Raw genomic sequence first — 20,516 nt, 5'->3', positions numbered from 1 at the left:
GGCTGCCCGCCCTCACGTCCTGTGCGGAGTCTCAGTGGGCGGGACAGCGGGGAAGACCCAGGGACTGTCGGGACGCCCCACAAGGTCCCTGACCCCAAATGCTCTTTGCAGAGATGGTGCACAACAGCGGAGGCGGCAGCGGCAGCGCCCTGGGAGGCCGCGCCCAGGGAGGGGGCGCCCTGGAAGGCGGAGCTGGGGCCCGCGGAGGCCTGGGCTCCGGAGGGGGCTCTGTGGTGCGCGGGGGCTTGTCTAGTTCCCAGGGCTCGTGTGCCGTTGGTGGGGGCGGTAGCCACCGCCCCCTCTCGCAAAGCTCCTCCCAAAGCCAGCGGTCCCACCACAAATTCTGAAGGGGGCTCCCCAGGTGTCCCAGCCCCCAACCCCCCACCCGCGCATCTGCCTGCACACCCCAGTTCTGCGTGCTGTTCCAGACCCCCGTGGGACCCTTTACCGACGCATCTTCTGACCTGTGACCTGGAGCCCCACCTTCCCAGACGACTGGCATGTTAGCCCAAAATTTGCTGCCATGGATGATTGGGTGGAAAAATCATCTATCGCCCCAAAGCCAGGCTGAGGGGCACGGCCCAGGAGCCAGGATTTTTCATGGCCTCTGCCTCTCAGGTGCCCCCTTTCCAGCCCACATCCCACTGGCTTATGGGAAAGCCCCAGGCTGCCGCCACCACACGCCTATCCGTGCTTTGATTTCCCGTGAGTGGTACTTGTCCCTTTTAAATGGCCCCGAGTAAAAAGCTCTCTGTCCTGTATCTTCAATAAACTGCATTGTGGTTCGCACACGGTGGTTGAATTTTCATTCTGGATTCCATGGTCCCTTGTTCTTTTTTTTTTTTTTAATGTTTATTTTTGAGAGAGACAGAGACAGAGACAGAGCACAAGTGGGGGGGGGCAGAGAGAGAGAGAGAGAGAGAGAGAGGGAGATATAGAATCTGAAGCAGGCTCCAGGGTCTGAGCTGTCAGCACAGAGACGGACTCCAGGCTGGAACTCGTGAACCATGAGATCATGACCTGAGCAGGGCGCCTGGGTGGCTCAGTCAGTTAAGCATCTGACTTCAGCTCAGGTCATGATCTCACAGTTTCTGTGTTCGAGCCCCATGTGGGGCTCTGCGCTGACAGCTCAGAGCCTGGAACCTGCTTCAGATTCTGCATCTTCCTCTCTCTCTGCCTCTCCACTTGCACTCTATGTCTCTCTCTCTCTCAAAAAAAAAAAAAAAAAATTAAAATAAAAAAAAAGATCATGACCTGAGCTGAAGTTGGAGGCCTAACCAACTGAGCCACCCATGCTCCCCTCCATGGTCCCTGATTCTAATCTGCATGCCCACCCATGGATCCCTTTCACACAGAGTCTTCCTCTAGAACTTCCTAGAGTATTCCCAGGCAGCAGAGGCAGGGCCTTTTCAGCCATCAGACCGTATGGATGACACGGATCCACTTCCTTGATAAGATTTTGAATTCATAAAATTTTGTTACATTTGAAAAAAGTTGTAGGTTAGATTTGCTTGCTTTTCAGCAATTCCAAGTATGTCTGAGATTGTCCATAAATTGCTGCTAATTGTAATTGCATGAGTTGCTGGTAGACAAATATTTTCAAAAGGCAATTATAAAAACTCAAATGTTTCATAGCAAAAATGAATGTTTGATATGATGTGAGATGAAGCCTTCGGATATGAAGTTATGAGAACCAACAAAGAACTTAGAATGGCCTCATGACTGGTCTCCGCCCATCCGCACCTCAGACATAGCACTCCATCGAGGAAGATCCAGGGGTACTCGGGTGGACCCAGGAGTACTTGGGGTTCAGTGTAGGGCCAGGGAGACCCCTCTCAAACCGGGGACATAGAGGTGGGAGAAGCAAAAACAAAAGATGAACAATGGTTTTGAGTATGTGCATGAATACCTTCCTTGTAAATCATGGTCCTCATTAGCATAAAAGACTGACAAAGGATGTCAGATAAACAGAAAGAGAAGACACACTTTAGAGTGATCACAGAAACTCTGAGTAAATACACATCCTCGAGAGGCCAAATGCTTACCGTGCTAGAAAAACACAGCATACAACTGCAGCTTTGAAAGAGAATGTTCTAGCTCTAGAGTGAGAAGTTTGCCTGGAAGAGCCAGAATAGTCAGGAGAGAGGGAAGTCTGGGGACTGTCCCATTGCAGCCGGTCCCCACAGACACTGTAGCCTCACCTCTCAAAAGCAAACCCACTGTAGGCCATACCCCGTGGCCCACCCCAGGCGGTGAATGCAGTGTGGAGAGAAGTGCCTTTAGCCTAATGGCTTGTTTCAAACTTACCAGGAAATTGCCGTATTCCTTAAAGTAGGATGATTAAATTAAAAAAAGCTTTCTGAACCTTTCTTATGATTTACAAAATATCACAGGGCCATGTTTTCTTGCTCACGATGACATTCTGAATTGTTAAGGGAAGCGGGACGGAAAAGACAGTTGGGTTAATAGAAACTTTCATATAGTGGTGAAGCCAGGATTCAAACTCCGGCAGCCTAACTCCAAAGCTGTCCCGAACCTGCCCCATAAAGCAGAAAGTGAAACAACACAGGTTTTGGAGGCAGGCTGCTCTGGTGTGGTCGGGGTCACTGCCAAACTAGCTGCCAAACTATGGGCAAGCTGCTTGGTGCTCCCCCTCCCCCCTGCCGCTAAATCTCATCAATAAAATGAGTTGTTCAGGTTGAATGATGTCATCTGTTTAACTCGTGGCACATTGTGAGAGTCCAGTAAACGATCACTACTATTAATGGACAACATGTCAGGGGCCCACCTATTCTTTAAAATAAGGAATGGTAAGAAATTGTTAATTCTTTATGCTTTGTGTCTCTCCCACTGTGGGTAAGGGGAGATATGATCTGGGAGGTTCTTACAGGTCCCCCGTGCCCCATGGATTTGTGATGCTGGTCCCCAGCCCACTGCATACTAGCCCTGTAACCTTGAGTCAATCCCATTTTTCTCCTTGGCCCGGCGTATCGAAGTACCCTCTGCCAGACGACCCCAGTCACCTGTCAGGGCCTTGCAGTTTCTCTTGGAATTCAATCCTGGTCTAACCCATAGCCTTGTTTTCCTTCGGGCCCACACCTGTGCAGCTGCTCCCTTTGCCTCAGACACCAGAGAGAGTTGGCAGCTTTATAAATGGCTGTATAAATAGTCATGGCTTCCAGCATGTTAGATGGAAGAGTTTAATATGCCTGGAACAATATTATCTCTGGACCTTGGCCATGAGAATGTGCAGGGCTGCTCTGAGACCTTGTGAGGGCTTGCGGCCCCAGATCACCTGTTGAGTTTTATGGGAAAGAGAGACACTGCCCCATCCTTAGTTTCCAGGTAGGCCCTGGGATTCTGGTCCAAAGGATATCAGAGGTGGGGGGTCTTGGCTGGTTTGGGGCCTGAGGAGAAGCTCGAAGGCTTAGTTCTTGCTGCAAACACCCACCACGACTCAGAAATCAGGAGAAAGATTTCCCAGGGGTGTACCTCTGTGCCCAGCACCCTTTCTCACCCCTGCAGGCAGAGCCTGTTAGAGATTGGAGGTGGGGCTCCCTGGCACCCATCTCCCCTAGGCTGCAAGAACACAGGGGCTGTGGGAATTCTTCATAGGCTCTGGTTCTTTCTGGGTTGGGAGTGAGGGTGCGCAAGCTCTAGCATCACCAATCTTCCTTGTGACCTGGACTGAGTCCTTCCTCTCTTTGTAGCTATTTCTTTCTTGTGAAATATGAAGGCTCTGGGCTGGTGGAGAACAGCGGTCTGAGAGTGTGGGAAGCCCAGGCCAGGAACTTTGATTCAGGCCCAGGACACTGCTCTGCCTGATCTCTGTCACCTACCTCATCGCCTTCCTCTGCTGCCCAGGGGTCCAGAAGCTCCCGTCTGAAGGAGACTAAAGGCTTCCATACCTACACCAGGGCCGTCGCTGTCCCCTCCATTCTGGGTGGGGGCTGGTGACCGAAATTCTCCCTCCCTCCCTTCCTCTGTCCCCACACCCCTGCCACACTTCTGTACTGCCTGGCGATACCCACCTCCAGACCTGGGAGATGCAGACTGAGATGGGGAGATTTGTGGGAGCTGCCCCTGCCTGTCACACTAGCAACTCCTCTCAAACCCTGCCTCCCGCTGCTGCCCGAGACTGCGATCTGGTGGCTGATAAGTGCCCTGGGGCTCACCCTCTTGGCAGCCCTGGGTTTCAGTACTTGGGAGACAAGCAGGGCAAGCCGGAGCCCTCTACTGAATTGCCCCTTCCCTTTAAGGAGAGCGCCACTGGCAGATGGGCGGAGTGTGGTGGGGAGGAAGGGGATACCTCTACCTCCAGAGGACCCCCCCATCTTCTGCAGTACATGTGGGTTCTGGAGCGGGAGTGCTTGGGTTCAGATCTCCATACCATCAGTGTCAACTGTGTGTGTGTGTGTTTTAATTTTTAAATGTTTCTTTATTTTTGAGAGAGAAAGACAGAATGTGAGCAGGGGAGGGGAAGAAAGGGAAACACAGAATCTGAAGCAGGCTCCAGGCACTGAGCTGTCAGCACAGAGCCTGATGCAGGGCTTGAACCCATAAACTGTGACATCATGACCTGAGCTGAAGTCAGACGCCTAGCTGACTGAACCACCCATGCGCCCCATGTCATCTGTGTGTTTTTGAGCAAGTTATTGATCTCTCTCAGTCTCCTTTTCCCCACCTATAAAATGGGCGTAATTATAAGAATGGCTTCCTTATAGAGGCGCCTGGGTGGCTCAGTTGGTTAGGAATCTGGTGCTTGATCTCAGCTCGGGTCATGATCTCATGGTTCATGGGACCGAGCCCCACACTGGTCTCTGTGCTGACAGCGAGGAGCCTTCTTGGGATCCTTTCTCTCCCTCTCTCCCTGCCCCTCTCCCACTTGCTCTTTTTCAATCTCTCAAAATAAATTAAAAAATTTAAAAAACAGTTTAAAAGAATGGCTTCCTTATAATGTTGCTTTGAGATCGAGACTCTCCATGTTTCAGTCCTGGCCCCATGCACAGCCCACAGAAAGCACTCCTAAGAGGTTAACTAACATTATGTATTCTTTTGTCTTTGGCCTGAACGAATCTCAAGATTCAAGATTTCATTGGGTCTTCTGCTTCCTCCGGGCCCGTGATTCCCAAACCTTTCTGCCCATTAAAGCCCTCTGGGACCTTTACAAAATTCCAGAACCCAGACAACAACACTCCTGATTGGTGAAATCCCAGTCTGGGGGCCGGGGGGAGTACGGGGAGGCACAGGCACCAGTGGCTGTGGAAGTCCTCCAGGGGATCTCAATGAGCAGCAAATGTAGAAAGCACTGTTCTTTGTTGACCAACTGACTGGTTGAGGGGTCCCCTTTAGGGATAGCGATTTGTCCCAGAAACCTTCCTCTTTTATTTTATTATAATTTCATTCTAATATTGACCGGAAGTCAAGTATCTCCTTCAGGACTAGTAAAACGCTCTCATGCTTCACCTTAAGGCAAGTTTCTTTTATATTGAGGGAGTAGAGAATAGCCATCACCCTATATCAAAGGCTCAGGTAGTAGTATTTGCTGGGTCTCTTGCCCCCAGGACTTCACAGGTGTGACAGGGGCCATCCAGCTGATAGGAGACAGAGTGTTGGCATTGGATGCTGGTAGCTGGTCACAGCCAGAGACAAAGACACCTTCTAAATTCTGCCTGGGACTTCCTTTTTTATTTTATTATAATTTCATACTTCTCCATATTCGGCCTGAGGGTAACTATAAACCTGGGTGAGCTTCCTATTTATTTAGTTGTACACAGGTGAAGGAGTTAACTACGTGCATTCTTCATGACAGTGCTTGAAAGTGAGTGTCACCAGAGAGCACTGTAGCAGGTGAGAGAGAGGTGGGCTTACATGCTCTGGGGTCTTCAGGGGAGGCTATGTGAGGGAACCCCCCTATCCCTGTATGACTCCTTGGAATTTCCAGTATGGTCTTCCATGTTTGATCTCCTTATAATCACCTCGTGAATCTGGTATTATTATCTTTATTTTACAGACCAGGAAAGTGAGGCTCAAGTGCTTGTCCAAGCCATGGGGCCGGGAAGGGCGGAGCCAGGATTCAAAGCTGAACCCGAGGATCTTTTCCCACACCACTGCTGCTTCCTGTCTGGGACCTACCATCCCTTCTCCACATACCCTCTGTTTTCTCTGCCTCTCCCTGACGCAGAATTCTTACCTTCAGGTACCTCTCTCACACTGACCCATTCCAGCCCCTAGCTCCACTTCCTTTCCTTCCTCTGGCTCTGCTGGTTTTCTCTCCACATCTCCCATGCCAGGGGGCCAAGCCTTGGCTCCCCTCCTCTACCCACAGCTCCACGAGGGGGGTCGGGGTCGGCACTAGGGCTGTGCAGACCTAGTTATGAGATGCCAGAACCATGCAACTGTCCTGGCTGACCTGGGACTATCCTGGTTTATGAACTGCAAGTGCAGGCAAAGTAGGACGGTTGGTCATCTGGCCAGGATCTGAGAGTAACTGTATCCATGCTTGTTTAGTGTATTATAGTGTTCTATGCTTTTTTTCAATGCCTTATAGCATTGGAGAAGTTTCCTTGAGAAATAGCTACTCTGGGCTAAAATGAACAAAGCAGAGGATTCCAGATGCTGGCGAGGATGTGGAGAAACGGGCACCCTTCTACACTGTTGGTGGGAATGTAAACGGGTACAGCCCCTCTGGAAAACAATATGGAGGTTCCTCAAAAAGTTAACAACAGAACTCCCCTATGACCCAGCAATAGTACTGCTGGGAATTTACCCAAGGGATATAGGAGTGCTGATGCATATGCATAGGGGCACATGTACCCCAATGTTCATAGCAGCACTCTCCACAATAGCTAAAACATGGAAAGAGCCTAAGTGTCCATCAACGGACGAATGGATCGAGAAGATGTGGTTTATCTCTACAATGGAATACTACACGACAATGAGAAAGAATGAAATCTGGCCATGTGTAGCAACGTGGATGGACCTTGAGGGTGTTATGCTGAGTGAACTAAGTCAGGCAGAGAAGGACAAATACCATATGTTTGCACATATAGGAGGATTAGGGGGAACTTAACAGAGGACCATGGGGGAGAAGAAGGGGAAAAATAGTTGGGGAGAGGGAGGGAGGCAAACCATGAGAGACTCTTGAATGCTGAAACAAACTGAGGACTGATGGTGGTGGGAGGGAGGGGAAGAGGGATGATGGCATGGAGGGGGGCACTTGTGGGGATGAGCACTGGGTGTTATATGGAAACCAACTTGACAATAAACTATTAAAAAAAGAGAGAGAAATAGCTACTCTGATTCCTTTAAGTATCTTAGGCTCTGGAGTAAGGGACTTGCCTAAGATCACAGGCTAGTAGAAGCAGGGCCGGAAGCAGAAACCAGTTTTTGTGACTGTAAATTTCAGGCTCACTCTCTCGTCTATCCCACAGTGTCTCCTGGAGACAATCCACTAAACAGTTGCTGAGCAAAGAAGGTGTGGAGGCCTGAAGCTGCCCACAGAGCCCCTCCCAGCCTAGGATGTCTTCCCCTCACTGCTGCTGCCAAATACCTCTCTTGCTTTTTCCCACCACCCGCCTTTCCCACCTCTGTAGCTGTTGGCAGCCGTGATCTCAGGTCCCACTTAAAAAAATTTTTTTTAAATGTTTATTTATTTTTGAGAGACAGAGAGAGTCAGAGTGCCAGCAGGGGAGGGGCAGAGAGAGAGGGAGACACAGAATTCAAAGCAGGCTCCAGACTCCGAGCTGTCAGCACAGAGCCTGACGTGGGGCTTGAACTCATGAACCTCGAGATCATGACCTGAGCTGAAGTCGGACATTAATGGACTGAGCCACCCAGGTGCCCCTTAGCCCAAACTTTGGCAAAAATGTTTACTTTTTGCATAAATACAAAGGAAAAGGACATTTGAAATAAGAGGGGAAAAAATCCTCCTACAATCCTTAATAAATTGATTCACTTTTTTGTTGCATTTTAAGCCTGCCTTCTGTGCATTCTTAATTTCTGTGTGTTCATAGCACAGACAGCCTTGTGTATTAGCTTTCTTCATTTAACATTGTATCATACGCTTTTCCAACAATCTGCTACACCTTCTCCATGATGATAAGCAACCAGTTAGCTGTTTTACTGGGTCTGGACATTTAAAGTTATTCCCCCCATATTATTATTACTATTATTATGAAAGTTTTGGATGAAAGCCACCATCTGAGTCCAGAGGACAAGCACACATTTTTGTCGGCTGATGCTGATGCTCATTGTATGGGCTGCACTCTGTGCCTCTGGCAGTGCTTTCCAGAGTATGGGGCCATACACCCGTGTTGGGCCATGGGCACTTTGTTACTGGTTTGAGAAGAGATAAATACAGAATTTGAGAATAACCTCTTAAGAACATAACTTTTTTTTCTTTTTAACAATAGAAAAATTTTAGGGGTGCCTGGGTGGCTCACAGTTGGTTAAGCGTCCGACTTTGGCTCAGGTCATGATCTCACGGTCCATGAGTTCGAGCCCTGCGTCAGGCCCTGTGCTAACAGCTCAGAGCCTGGGACTTGTTTTGGATTCTGTGTCTCTCTCTCTCTGTCCCTCCCCTGCTTGCACTCTGTCTCTGTCTCTCTCAAAAATAAATAAACATTAAAAAAAAAATTTTTTTAAAAACCCCACACACCGGGCTCAGTCGGTTGGGTGACTGGCTCTTGATCTGCTCTGGTCATGATCTTGTGGTTGTGGAAACAAGCCCCTTGATGGGCTCTGTGCTGGGTGAGGAGCTTGCTTGGGATCCTCTCTCTCCCTCTCCTTCTGCCCCTCCCCTGCTTGCATGGACACACACACACACACACACACACACACACACACACAGTCCTTCTCTCAAAAAAAATTGGGGGCTTGTATTTTGTATATCTTCAGAAATTCTCCTTTTTAAAAAATATTTATGTGTTTATTTATTTTGAGAGAGAGAGCATGCAGAAGAGGGGCATAGAGAGAGAGGGAGACAGAGAATCCCAAGCAGTTCCTCATAGTCAGTGCAGAGCCTGACACAGGGCTTGATCTCACAACCGTGAGATCATGACCTGAGTTGAAATCAAGAGTCAGACACGCAATTGACTGAGCCATCCAGGGGGTCCAAAAAAATCTCCTTTTAGGGGAAATGTATTTTTATTTTATTTCACGAAAGCATTGGTCTACAATACATTGGAAATTAAAAAAAGAGAGATTTCAGGATGGTTTGCCTTTTGGTCCAGAAGACCATGTTAGGTCCTGGTAGGTTCTGAGAGCATCTGCAACCACATACCTTGAGCACTACAGGACCTCATATGCTTTGTGGTGGAGGAGCTTGAGACGCATAGAGCAGTGCACGATGCACCCAGCAAAACGTGAACAGCCTTGGGCAGAGTGCCCTGGCTTTCACTTACACTCAATGACCACAGTACTGTGTTTTCATGTGATTAAAATTTAGGGCGTGCACGGTGGTGACAAGAGTGGGGAGCAGAAGCAGGGTGAAGGGAGGTTAGAACAACACTTTCATCCAACCAGGGTAATGCTATGGGAGCAGATGTCTCCACCTTGTCCCTGCTGTGGTCGCAAGGCAGTTAGACAGCCCCTTGCTTTGCCCCAGATCTCCTGGTCACACCCCAAGACAATCAACTCAATGGTGGGAGTTTCTTAGGAAGATATCAGCTACTGATTTGGGGGAAACCATATAGGAGTTTCCGGCAACTCATCCTAAGAGATTATTTGCACTCTGATCTCTGAATGGTAAAAGATGAATGATAAATGATCAAGTCGGGGAAGTTTATCTCCAGAACGATTTCTGCAACTCGTAGGTGTGAGGTTTTAAACAGATGTTGCTGGCAGACCAACTAAACATAAATATTCCCCTCCCAGGATTCGGAAGGTGCCCAGCCCAGCCATGTATATAAAGGGACTGAGCCAGACGGCTTGCCAAAGGAGGTCATAGCTCCTTCCCTCCCGGGTCTCTGTCTCCTTCCAGCTGGGCCTTCTCTTTTGGCTGCTTCTCTTGATGCTCTAGTAACCATGAGCCGCCAATTTAGCTCTCGGTCAGCATTTAGCTCCAGGAGCAGGCGGTTTTACAGCATTGGCTCTTCCGCAGTCTCTGGTGGTGGGAGTCGGGCTGTGGGGTCTGTGTGTCAGGCCCGAGGCAGGTGTGGTGGTGGTGGTGGTGGGTATGGGAGCCAAGCCAGGGGGTTTGGTTCTAGGAGCCTCTACAATCTGGGAGGCAGTAAGAGCATCTCCATTAGCTTAGTGGGGAGAAGTGCCAGTGGTTTCTGCCAGGGTGGGGGAGGGAGAGGGGGATTTGGAGGAGGCAGAAGCTTTGGGGGTGGTGGCTTTGGAGGTGGTGGCTATGGGGGAGGTGGTTTTGGAGGTAGCAATTTTGGGCTTGGGGGCTTTGGTCCTTCCTGCCCCCCTGGGGGGATCCAAGAGGTGACTATTAACCAGAGCCTCCTGCAGCCGCTTCACTTGGAGGTGGACCCTGAAATTCAGAAAGTCAAGACCCGGGAGCGGGAGCAGATCATGGTCCTCAACAACAAGTTTGCCTCCTTCATCGACAAGGTGAGTGCCTCAGGGGTAGGTGGGTCTCTGGCCCCTGATCAAGTTACGGAGAGGGCCTTGTGCCCTTTCACTTCTTACCACCTTGTGCTGTCTTGGTTCGGTGGTGACAATCACTTCCAGAAGCATATGTTCTGGCACCTTAAGAAAGGAAAGCATTTACCTCATTAGTCCTCAATTTGACTTACTGAGGCAATTTATTTTTATTTTTTCCTTTTGGCAGGGAAGCAGATAAGAAGTGTGAAAATACCCACAGACAAAATACATAGTGTAGTGACTTCATTGTCATTCGTCACTATTCTCTTTCCATCCACCTGCCCATCCATCCGTCCATCCATCTGTCCACCCACTCACCAATCCATCCATTCATCCCACAAACATTTACTAAACCTTTACTATGTGTCAGATACAGTGCCAGGTGCTACAGAGTGACTAGAACACAGGTCCTGTCCTCAAGGAGCCATGGCACAGACTAAGTGAATGCCCTGGGGAGGGGGTATCGCTGGGGGTTAAGGTGAATAGCATACTAAGTAGGATTCTCTCAGAGTTCCTTGTTTTAGCTCATCTAAGGCCAAGAATGAGCCAGATGGAGCCACTGAACTCCTCTCCGTAGCTCCCTAATTAAACCTCAGAGTAGCGCCGGTCCAGACCCAAAGCAGCGATCAGAGGCTGGTAGAAGGCCTATGGTGAAGACCTTCCTCCAGCATTTCCTTTTGTCCACAGGTAGAGGCATGGCAGCCACTGGAGGCTTCCCCAGAAAGTTCTTTGCTCCTGGGGATGGAGGGGGAAGAACCCCAGGGCACAAAGTTCCCTGGATGCTCAGTGACTTTCTCTTAGTCCCAGAGGAGTTCAGCGTTGAGGCCAGAGCCTGACCTGTGGTCTGACTGTAGAATAATCATGACCAAAGTCTACCATAGTGCTGTATACCCAGCCTCTGATATCTGGGCAAATGCTGGGGACAGGACAGAGTGTGTGAGCTGGGGCAGGAAGGGTAAGAGAGGTGAGGCCCAAAGATGGCCAAACAGGGGTTCAACAGAGCAAAGTGCCTCTGGCTACTTCTGGTCACCTTGGATGGGAAATTTGGCTGCATATCACTACACCTCAGGCATGGGCAGGGACTGGGAGCACTTGGCTGGAGCAAGGAGGTGACAGGTGAAGGAGGCAACACTGGAGGTCAAGATTAGGACAAAGGAGGAGGAGGGATAGAGGGGGTTGGAGGTGAGTGAAATGGCCACGGGCTACTGGAAACTGATACCCTAGGACTCATTTAATTGGGGTTCCTGCCATTAAGACGACATTTGCTTCATCTTATGGCATGGGGCTGTGGGCAGAGGCCAAGTTGTAGGAGACTGTGGCAACCTGTCCTTCTTAAGAGGATGGCTTGTCATGACCGTGAGGAAAGAACCCTCATCCAGGAGGGCTCTGGCGTGGCTGGAAGGGAGAAAGATTCTACTGCAGTGGATTCTGACTCTAGTGGCTGATCTGGTCTTTTCTGCTCTCACCCTTAATCCCATTTGGCCCATTCTCAGAACCACAGGAGAGCCATCCTTTAAAACATCACATCGTGGGGTGGGCACCTGGGTGGCTCAGATGGTTAAGCATCTGACTTCAGCTCAGGTCCTGATCTCATGGTTTGTGGGAGCCCACTTCAGATCCTCTGTCTCGCTCTCTCTCTGCCCCTCCTCTGCTCTCTCTCTCTCGCTCTCTCTCTCAAAAAAGAATAAACATTAAAAAACCCAACAACCCATCACATCACTTCTCTGAATCCTCCACTGGATGTTTGTCTCATTTGGATTAAAAGCCAAGATCCTATAGGGCCCTTTGTGGCCTGGCCCTCCAACCCACAGCTGCTGCTAACCCCTGGCTTGCATTTGTGAGAATTAGGCAACATTGCCACCACTGGGTGGAACAGCAGTCAAGCTGCAAGTGATAGTGAACAGAAAGAGGGCTGGAGCTTAGCTCCCCAGGGTACAGACTCATGTCTGCAGTGACCCTACACTCCCTCCCTGCCTCCTTTCCTGTTTTTCTCTTGCTTACTATTCCATTCTTGCATCCTCCAGCACCACAAGCCTGCCTGGGGCCTTTGTTCTCGCCATTCCTTCTGCTTTGAACTCCTGCTTCCTGAGAGTGGTCTGGCTTCCTCCTTCATTTCTGTTGGGTCTTTTCTCGGATGCCACTATCTTAGTGAGGCCTTCCCTGATTTCCCCCACCTTTTAAAAAAATGTTAACTTATTTATTTTGAGAGAGAGAGGGAGAGAGAGAGAGCACCAGTGCCAGTGGGGGAGGGTCAGAGAGAGTGAGTGAGAGAGAGAGAGGGAGGGAGAGAGAGAGAATCTTGAGCAGGCCCACATTCAGTGCGGGGCTTGATCTCATGACGATTATAAGACCATGATCTGAGCCAAAATCAAGAGTCAGACACCCAACCAACTGAGCCACCCAGGTGCCCCTGATCTCTTATTGAAGTAGCCCCTCTACACTAGCATATCCGTGCAACATTCCTGTGTTACTTTTCTCCATTGTGCCTCAGGCCATTTGACACATTATAGAGTTCATGTGCCTCTGAGTGTAGACTCTCAAGGCCAGTCACCACCCTGGGGTAGAGAATTCAAGCTCAGATGAACAAAGCCAGGCCAGTATTCCCGTGGGAAGAGATGGACCTCACTCCTTTCCCTCCTGAGTTCCCTTTTTTTGTCATTGGTACTACAACAGCCTTTCTCTCCATTTCTACTCTCAGAGGGTCCAACCTGACACCTAAATGGCTAACTCAGTTTGTTTCAACACGTATTTGTTTTGAGTACTTATCATATGCCAGGGACTCTTCTGGGTGTTGGAGATTCAATTGTAAACAAAATAGACAAAATCCCTGACTTCTAGGAGTTTCCATTCTGTTCAGAGAGATGGCTGTCTACACTCAGAGGCAATTCCAAAGCCCTTAGCATTTCATTAGTCCATGACACCTATGAGCTGTCTTCCCTATGTTGAGCACAGACCCTGTGGATCTGAGCACCTTGTGTCCACAGGATAACAAAGCAGACATGGTCCTGCCTTCCTGAGGCTCCCCCCAGCAGGGGAGGGATGTGCTCAAACAGCACCAGATGATGGCAATCACAATGATGCTAAGGGGAAGGAAGGGAAGGCTACGAAGGCAAGACCCCAGGGAGATGCCACCTTCATTGAGTTTAGAAGGGTACATGGGAGTTAGCCAGGCAAAGAGTTGGGGAGATCTGGGTTGCTGGAGTCAGTGAGAGGTCCCTGTGGCTAGAGTGTCACGAGCAGGAAGGAGAGGGGCATGACAGGCTGAGAGGGGTACACTTTTTCTAGTAAGTTCAGCTCAGCACGATGCTAAGTTTCATCTGTGCTGATGGGACACAGCCCAGGAGTGTTTGCAGGGAGGAAAATCGCAATGGCTTTCAGTGATTTTTCAAGTGATTAAATCCCATTAAAATTGCCTGGCACTCCCTGAAGCTGGTCTCTGCCTCTACAGTTTGGGTGGCCTGCCAGGAACCACAGTTTCTTTTGTTGATATGCTTCTAAGGTATCATGTGCGTAGGGGAAGAGGGTGTTACAGCTGACCTGCCTTCATTGTTTGATGTGGAGATTCCTCGTGGGCCCATGAGATTGTTTCCTTTCAGTCCCCACAATACTGAGCACAGGGCTGAGACCCCATGTCTGACTGATTTCTCCACCTCCCCGCAGAGCTGCGATAGAGTAAATTAGGCCAGGCAGCTGGCATTTCCCACTGGGGTGTTTCCAGCTGAGACAACTTGTGTGAGCTCCCTGCCTTTCTCTAGATGGGCCATCTTGATTCTCCGAGGTCTGGATAGGCTGCGCGGTTGCCCATTTTCCTACCCGTGGGGGTGCTTCTTGGACCCGCAGCCTGGTGTGAACTTGGACATCTCTTGCTCTTAGGTGCGATTCCTGGAGCAACAGAATCAGGTGCTACAAACAAAATGGGAGCTGCTGCAACAGGTGAACACCTCTACCCGGACCAATAACCTGGAGCCCATCTTGGAGAGATACATTGGCGAGCTGCAGAGGCAGGTGGATTTTCTCAATGCGGAGCAGATGCGCCAGAACACGGAAATCAGGAGTATGCAGGATGTCGTGGAGGACTACAAGAACAAGTGAGACCCCAGGCAGGGCGAGGGGGCCAGGGAAAAGGATGGCAGGATGGCAGGGAACTGATGCAGGGGCAAGATGTTCTTTTTTTTTTTTTCCTTTAAAAATTGTTTTTAATGNCATCCCAGACTTTAGCCTCTACTACAAAGCTGTCATCATCAAGATGTTCTTAACATTAGCGTTCATGTGCGAGGTGCGGACTGGGGTCCTCAGGTATAGAAGGGACCATCTTGCCTATGGCAACTCTGGGGGGATGGTCCTGCCAGGCAGCTCTCAACTGTGTTAGGCGATGAAGAATAGACTATCTTCATGGTGCTAGACCCAGATGAGCCAGTTTCCAGTGGACTTTGCCACTTTCTAGCTGCTTACAAGTTTTTCTTTCTAAGTTTTTAGTGTTCACCTTCATAAAGTGGGGATGGTAAGCCCCCTTCCTGTTCGGTTGCCATGACCGGTGGATCCGGGCTCTCAGATTCCAGTGTAGCAGGCTGGTTGAGTAGGCTGGAGTGAGGTGGGGCATTTGCATTCCTAGCGTGCTTCCACATGATGCTGGTGTTGGTGGACTGGGGACCACACTTTGAGAACCACTTGTGTAGATGACATTATGCTTAACAAGTTCCTAGATTATGTCTGCACATATCAGTCCTAACTATCATTCATCATAATGGTGGCGACTTGTCTGATTTCACATCAGTGGCTTCTGCACCGTGCAGACAACAGAGCAGCCTCACCCTCCCCACTCTCGGGGTGCAGGGTATTACTCTTGACATCATCCTGAGACGCTAGTCAGAGAGTCAAGAGTATGTGACTCAAAAAGGGAAAGATAAAACTCAGCCTGAAGGTGTTGGGGGCGAAATTGTAGGTGACATTTTTTCTCTTTAAAATAATTTAGAAAACGTATTTATGTTGTCAACTGCAAAAAAAAAAAAAAGAGTGAGTGTGACACATTTACAAAAGTAAAACATCAAAAGAAAAACGGACCCTTTGGGAGTGTTCTGTGTGGCTCTGCACTTTCCACGTTGGGTCGTTGTCCCTTCCGTTGACCTGGAAGGCCAGGAGCTGGCTTCAGCTGCTTGTTAGTGAGAGTGGCAGGCTCTGGCAGGGTGTAGCCCAAGTCCAGGATGGTAAAAGTCTGGGAAATTCCAAGCCTCCTGCTGTGAGGAGAAATCTCAAGGAGCCAAGGTCAGCCTCTGCAGCATTTCTGTGGTTCTTACCTCCCCCCACAGATATGAGGAAGAAATCAACCGGAGGGCCAGCACTGAGAATGACTTTGTCGTCCTGAAGAAGGTGAGGGATGAGAGTGATCCAAGGGGGGCTGTGGGCTCAGGGGGCTAAACAGAGTGAGGAAATCTTGTAGGATGCTGTGTGACCAAGGATGCTGTGCACAGGGTGACCGGTGCAGGCAGCTTGCTGAGGGCATGGCCTGAACGTCAGGCCCTTCCCCTGAAGGGTAAATCTGCAAGTGATGTTGATAGGATTCTTGAGGTCTCCTTGGGTGCTTATCTCTCCATAGTCATGAATGTGAGGTTCAATCAACTGACTCCTTTTGAACGTCAGTTATGTGTGGCCTTGGGATCTGGGGGGGGGGTGCTGGGGTGCTGTGTGTGACTGACTAGGATGAGGGGCTTGGTGGCACATTTCCTGCTGGCCTTCTGGCCAGGAAAGCCAGGGCTTTTGCAAGCCCCTCACTGGAGCAAGGTGTGGAAATTTGCAGGCAAGGAAATAAACTGAAGGAGGCTTTGCCACTTGTCTGGGTCACCCAGTGAGCTGGTGGCAGGCGACACCTGGGCAATAAAGTCAGACTCTCTTTGCTTGCTGTTCAGGATGTGGATGCTGCTTACATGAGCAAGGTGGACCTGCAGTCCAAGGCAGATGCTCTGTTTGGGGAAGTCAATTTCCTGAAATATTTATTTGATATGGTGAGTTCAGTCCTCATAAGAAACCTTCTCTTTCCTCATATCTCACAAAGGGTGTGGGCTGTTAAGGGGGAAGGTCTGAAACCCACCATGACCCACTTAGGGATTCTTCTCCCCAGTCACCTCCACTCTGTGGGACTGGAGTCAGCCCCTCAAACCCCAGTGCTCAGATTCCTGGGTGGGGGTGCTGGAGGTGGGAGGCAGGGAGAGTCCCAAGGGAGGAGATGGAGCAGCCCTTGATTCTACCTGGAAATGAGGTTAATACCCGGGACATACAGGGGCAAAATTGACCACAAATCATCAGTGCTGGGTAGCCAACACGGCTACTGGGGAATTCTGTAGGAGAGGACAGTGTGGATCCTAAAAGGAATGAACATGAAGCCCGCAGGGGTGAGGGATAATATGCTCCTACCACCTCTGGCCCTACTGTCACTCACGTCCAAGTTGTGGGCGCCTGCCCTATCTTGGGTCTCTCCATTCAGCAGATGAGAGAGCTGAGACACTGAGAGACTCAGTCTTTAGCTCAGTGATTCAGCTAGTCCGTGGTAGAGTCCAGGCTCCAAACTGAGTGAGTGGGTACACAAGTAGAGCCTTTTCTACTGCCTCTGAGAGCTCATGTAGTTTTCAGGGAGCAAGTCTGCTCGTCAGAGGGCCCAATCCAAGATGGCAGCCAAGCCAAGTTAGGTGGAGAGAGAGGGCACAGGAGAGGGATGATGGGCAGGTACCTACCTGGGCTCGGAGTTCAGGCTCCTTTCTTTTCCCCAGGGGCTAGGTCTGGGGGCCTTTACCTTTAGTTAAGGCACCTCTCAGTGCGTAACAACCATTCACAGAACTTTCCCCAAGACTCCCATCTGGCCCAAGCTTCTGGCGTCCCCAGAGAGCCTTGAGGGGAAAGTAGAGGGAAACTGAGGTTCTGGGAGGAGAGTGGAAAGAGTCAGCCTGTGGTCCATGCCTCGCAGGAGCTGTCCCAGATGCAGACACACATCAGCGATACCACTGTCATCTTGTCTATGGACAATAACCGCTCCCTGGATCTGGACAGCATCATTGACGCAGTGCGGACCCAGTATGAGCTGATCGCACAGAAGAGCAAGGACGAGGCCGAGGCGCTGTACCAGACCAAGGTGAGCATGCTGCTCCCCTCCCCCCAGACTTGGTGCCTCAAACCAAACATACCCCCCCCGGAACTTGTATCATCTTTCTCTTACTTCAGAGGTAATAAATGAGTATGTATATGTATCTATATACATTTTATACATATATATGAAATTTTTTCTACTCCTTATAACAACCCTGTGAGGTAAGGATTTGATTATCCCTATTTTTGAAGATAACAGAGTCTGAGATAGCCTACTTTCCCTAGGGTCTGACAGCTGGTAAGCAGCAAAGGCAGGGTGTAAATATAGGTGTCCTGTCTACAAACCCATGCTATAAACCACTATAATGTTTTTATTATTTTTTTCATAATGATATCTTAAAATTTTTTATTTATTTGAGAGAGAGAGAGAGAGAGTGAGCAGAGGAGAGGCAGAGAGAGAGGGGGACAGGGCATCTGAAATGGGCTCCATGCTCATAGCACTAAGGCCAATGTGAGGCTCAAACCACGAACCATGAGATCATGACCTGAGCTGAAGGTGGACATTTAATCCGCTGAGCCACCCACACACACCCCCTTTTTTTTTTTTTGAGAGCAAAGGAGAGAGAATCTTAAGTAGGCTCCCAGGCTCAGCACAGAGCCCGATGACTGTGAGATCATGACCTGAGCCAAAATCAAGAGTTGGACACTTAACCAACTGAGCCACTCAGGCGCCCCCAAAATGATATCTTTGAAACTATAGTTTTGTACTTTTCTCTTTCACTTATTATTTATGAATTCTGTTCTGTGACGTTAAACATTCTACATCATTTTTAATAACAGCATGGTATTCTGCAATAAGAATATACTCTCATCAAATAAACATCTTTGTGGCTAAGTCTTTGGGCACATCTTTGATCACTTCTTTAATGTAAATTGACTCAGCCCTTTTTGGAGTGTGAAGACTGTAGTTAAGTGTCAAAGGCCACTCGCTACATTCTAAACTCCTGGCACTTGAGATCTGCCTTCTCAATTCCAACCCTGGCTAGCCTCTGTCCTGCAGACAAGTGTTCTGAGAGCCATGGATTTCGGCACCAGGTTGGGGAGGGAGATGGTCAACAGGGACGGCATCGGAATTCAGAGATTCCCTTGAGCCAACCTCCCCCTTGCTTCCTCCGGGGCCCTGTCTATGGGTTCCTATTGATGGGGCCACAAAGACACAGAAATCAGACAGGGAGGCGAATGGGAATAAACAAGGAACATGCTCAGGGCCTCTGAGGAAATGAGTCCTGGCTGTTAGGGAAATCGTCCTGGAAAAGGGTAGGAAGGAGTATGGTGTGGTAATAAAAGTAAAGGGGTCCCAGTGTGGGGAAGGGCCAGTGGTAAGGGTTAGATGAGGGAAAAGGGCATCCAAGAGCAGGTTTATCTGTGCAGGGTATGGGTCTGGCCCAGAGACTGGTGAGAAGGAGGGTGGCTCAGATGAGGGAGCTATGGTACAGGAGAGTGTGTATGGGGGATATGGGGCCCTAGAGGCGGGGGTGGGGCATACTCGGGAACTATTCCCGGGGACAGTAGCTTTGGGTAGGGTCTGGGAAGGCAGACTCACTCCTCTTGGAGGGCCTCCGGGTGAGCAGCAGGCTGACCATGATGCTGCCTCTGACCCTCAGTACCAGGAGCTCCAGATCTCGGCAGGAAGACACGGAGATGAGCTGAAGAGCAGCAAGATGGAGATTGTCGAGCTGAACCGCAACATCCAGAGGCTGCAAGCAGAGATCAGCAACATTAAGAAGCAGGTGAGAAGGATGCTCGGATATGGGGGAGGTGGGGGGCGGGGCTGAGCAGACCAGCCACCTCCCACAAGGCTGCCAGATGGGGCTCCTGAAACTTCACCCCCCACTTGGTCCTCCTCTGTGGTGACGGTTTCCTGAGCAGATTGAGCAGATGCACGCAGCCATTTCGGATGCAGAGGAGAGAGGAGAGCAGGCCCTGCAGGACGCGCAGCAGAAGCTGCAGGGCATGGAGGAGGCCTTGCAACAGGCCAAAGAGGAGCTGGCCCGGCTGCTGCGAGACTACCAGGCGCTGCTGGGGGCCAAGCTGTCCTTGGACGTGGAGATCGCCACCTACCGCAAGCTGCTGGAGGGCGAGGAGAGCAGGTGGGCCATACTTTGGGGCCAAATGCGGCCGCACCCCTGGAGCAGTGAGAGGAAGACCCGGCTTCTCAGGGAAGATTGGTAGCCCATCCCTTAGGGCCACAGCAGAAACATTCAAGTCAGAAGCAGAGGATGTATGAGTCCAGGGTCATTGTCATCATCCCCTGCATCCAACCACAATGCGAAAAGCCTCCAAAACACCGCTTAAACCCCCTCTCTAGCCCCGCACTCCCAGACCTCCTGGGCGTGCGCACCCACCTTTCCCGAAACTTGGGGACAGCTGTCCCTGCTCGTGAGCGTCTTGGCTCCTGATGCCTCCAGGCTGCGGCCTGCCCTCCGTGGGGCTTCGTGGGTCTGGCTAACATGTGTGCTTTGGTTTTCCAGGATGTCAGGGGAGCTGCAGAGCCACGTGAGCATCTGTGAGTAGCAGAGCCCAAGCCGGGTGGTTGGGGCTGNCGCTGAAATAAAGGTTTACAGTTTTAGTTCTTACTCATTTTACTTTTTCTGATACAATCGCCCGTAGCAGCTTGGAACTCTTTAGGGTATAGCGATAATGAAAACGGGTCTGGACATCACTGTGTCCTAGGAGAAATACTTAAGAAAAACGGGAACCCTTTCATCCGATGTATCTTTTTGCAAGTCAGATGGTGCCAGCAATTAACCCTGTAGGTGGGTGTCTGAGGGCGGGTGCAGGCAGTG

General features: G+C 50.1%; 1 protein-coding gene across 1 annotated transcript; it reads left to right on the top strand.

Annotated features, from left to right (window-relative positions):
- The first annotated feature begins 113 nt into the window (after positions 1-113).
- LOC144222979 (keratin, type II cytoskeletal 1b-like) lies at positions 114-20,244 on the top strand. The gene is made up of 11 exons (XM_077753681.1): positions 114-276; positions 634-705; positions 10,103-10,264; positions 10,346-10,563; positions 14,470-14,684; positions 15,903-15,963; positions 16,500-16,595; positions 17,552-17,716; positions 19,335-19,460; positions 19,600-19,820; positions 20,202-20,244. The coding sequence occupies exons 1-11, from the start codon at positions 114-116 to the stop codon at positions 20,242-20,244; spliced, it is 1,542 nt and encodes a 513-aa protein (XP_077609807.1).
- The last annotated feature ends 272 nt before the right edge of the window (positions 20,245-20,516 follow it).

This window comes from Crocuta crocuta, unplaced genomic scaffold (genome assembly GCF_008692635.1).
Source record: "Crocuta crocuta isolate KB4526 unplaced genomic scaffold, BGI_CrCroc_1.0 scaffold30, whole genome shotgun sequence".
NCBI lineage: Eukaryota > Metazoa > Chordata > Mammalia > Carnivora > Hyaenidae > Crocuta > Crocuta crocuta.
This window is presented reverse-complemented; position numbering and strand designations above follow the sequence as displayed.

Excerpts from the sequence above, each read along its gene's own strand:
- LOC144222979 (XM_077753681.1), top strand. The coding sequence starts at position 114 with ATGGTGCACAACAGCGGAGGCGGCAGCGGCAGCGCCCTGGGAGGCCGC. Across the intron at positions 10,265-10,345 it reads CATTAGCTTAGTGGGGAGAA|GTGGTGGCTATGGGGGAGGT; the intron begins GTGCCAGTGGTT and ends GTGGCTTTGGAG. Across the intron at positions 19,821-20,201 it reads CTGGAGGGCGAGGAGAGCAG|GATGTCAGGGGAGCTGCAGA; the intron begins GTGGGCCATACT and ends TTGGTTTTCCAG.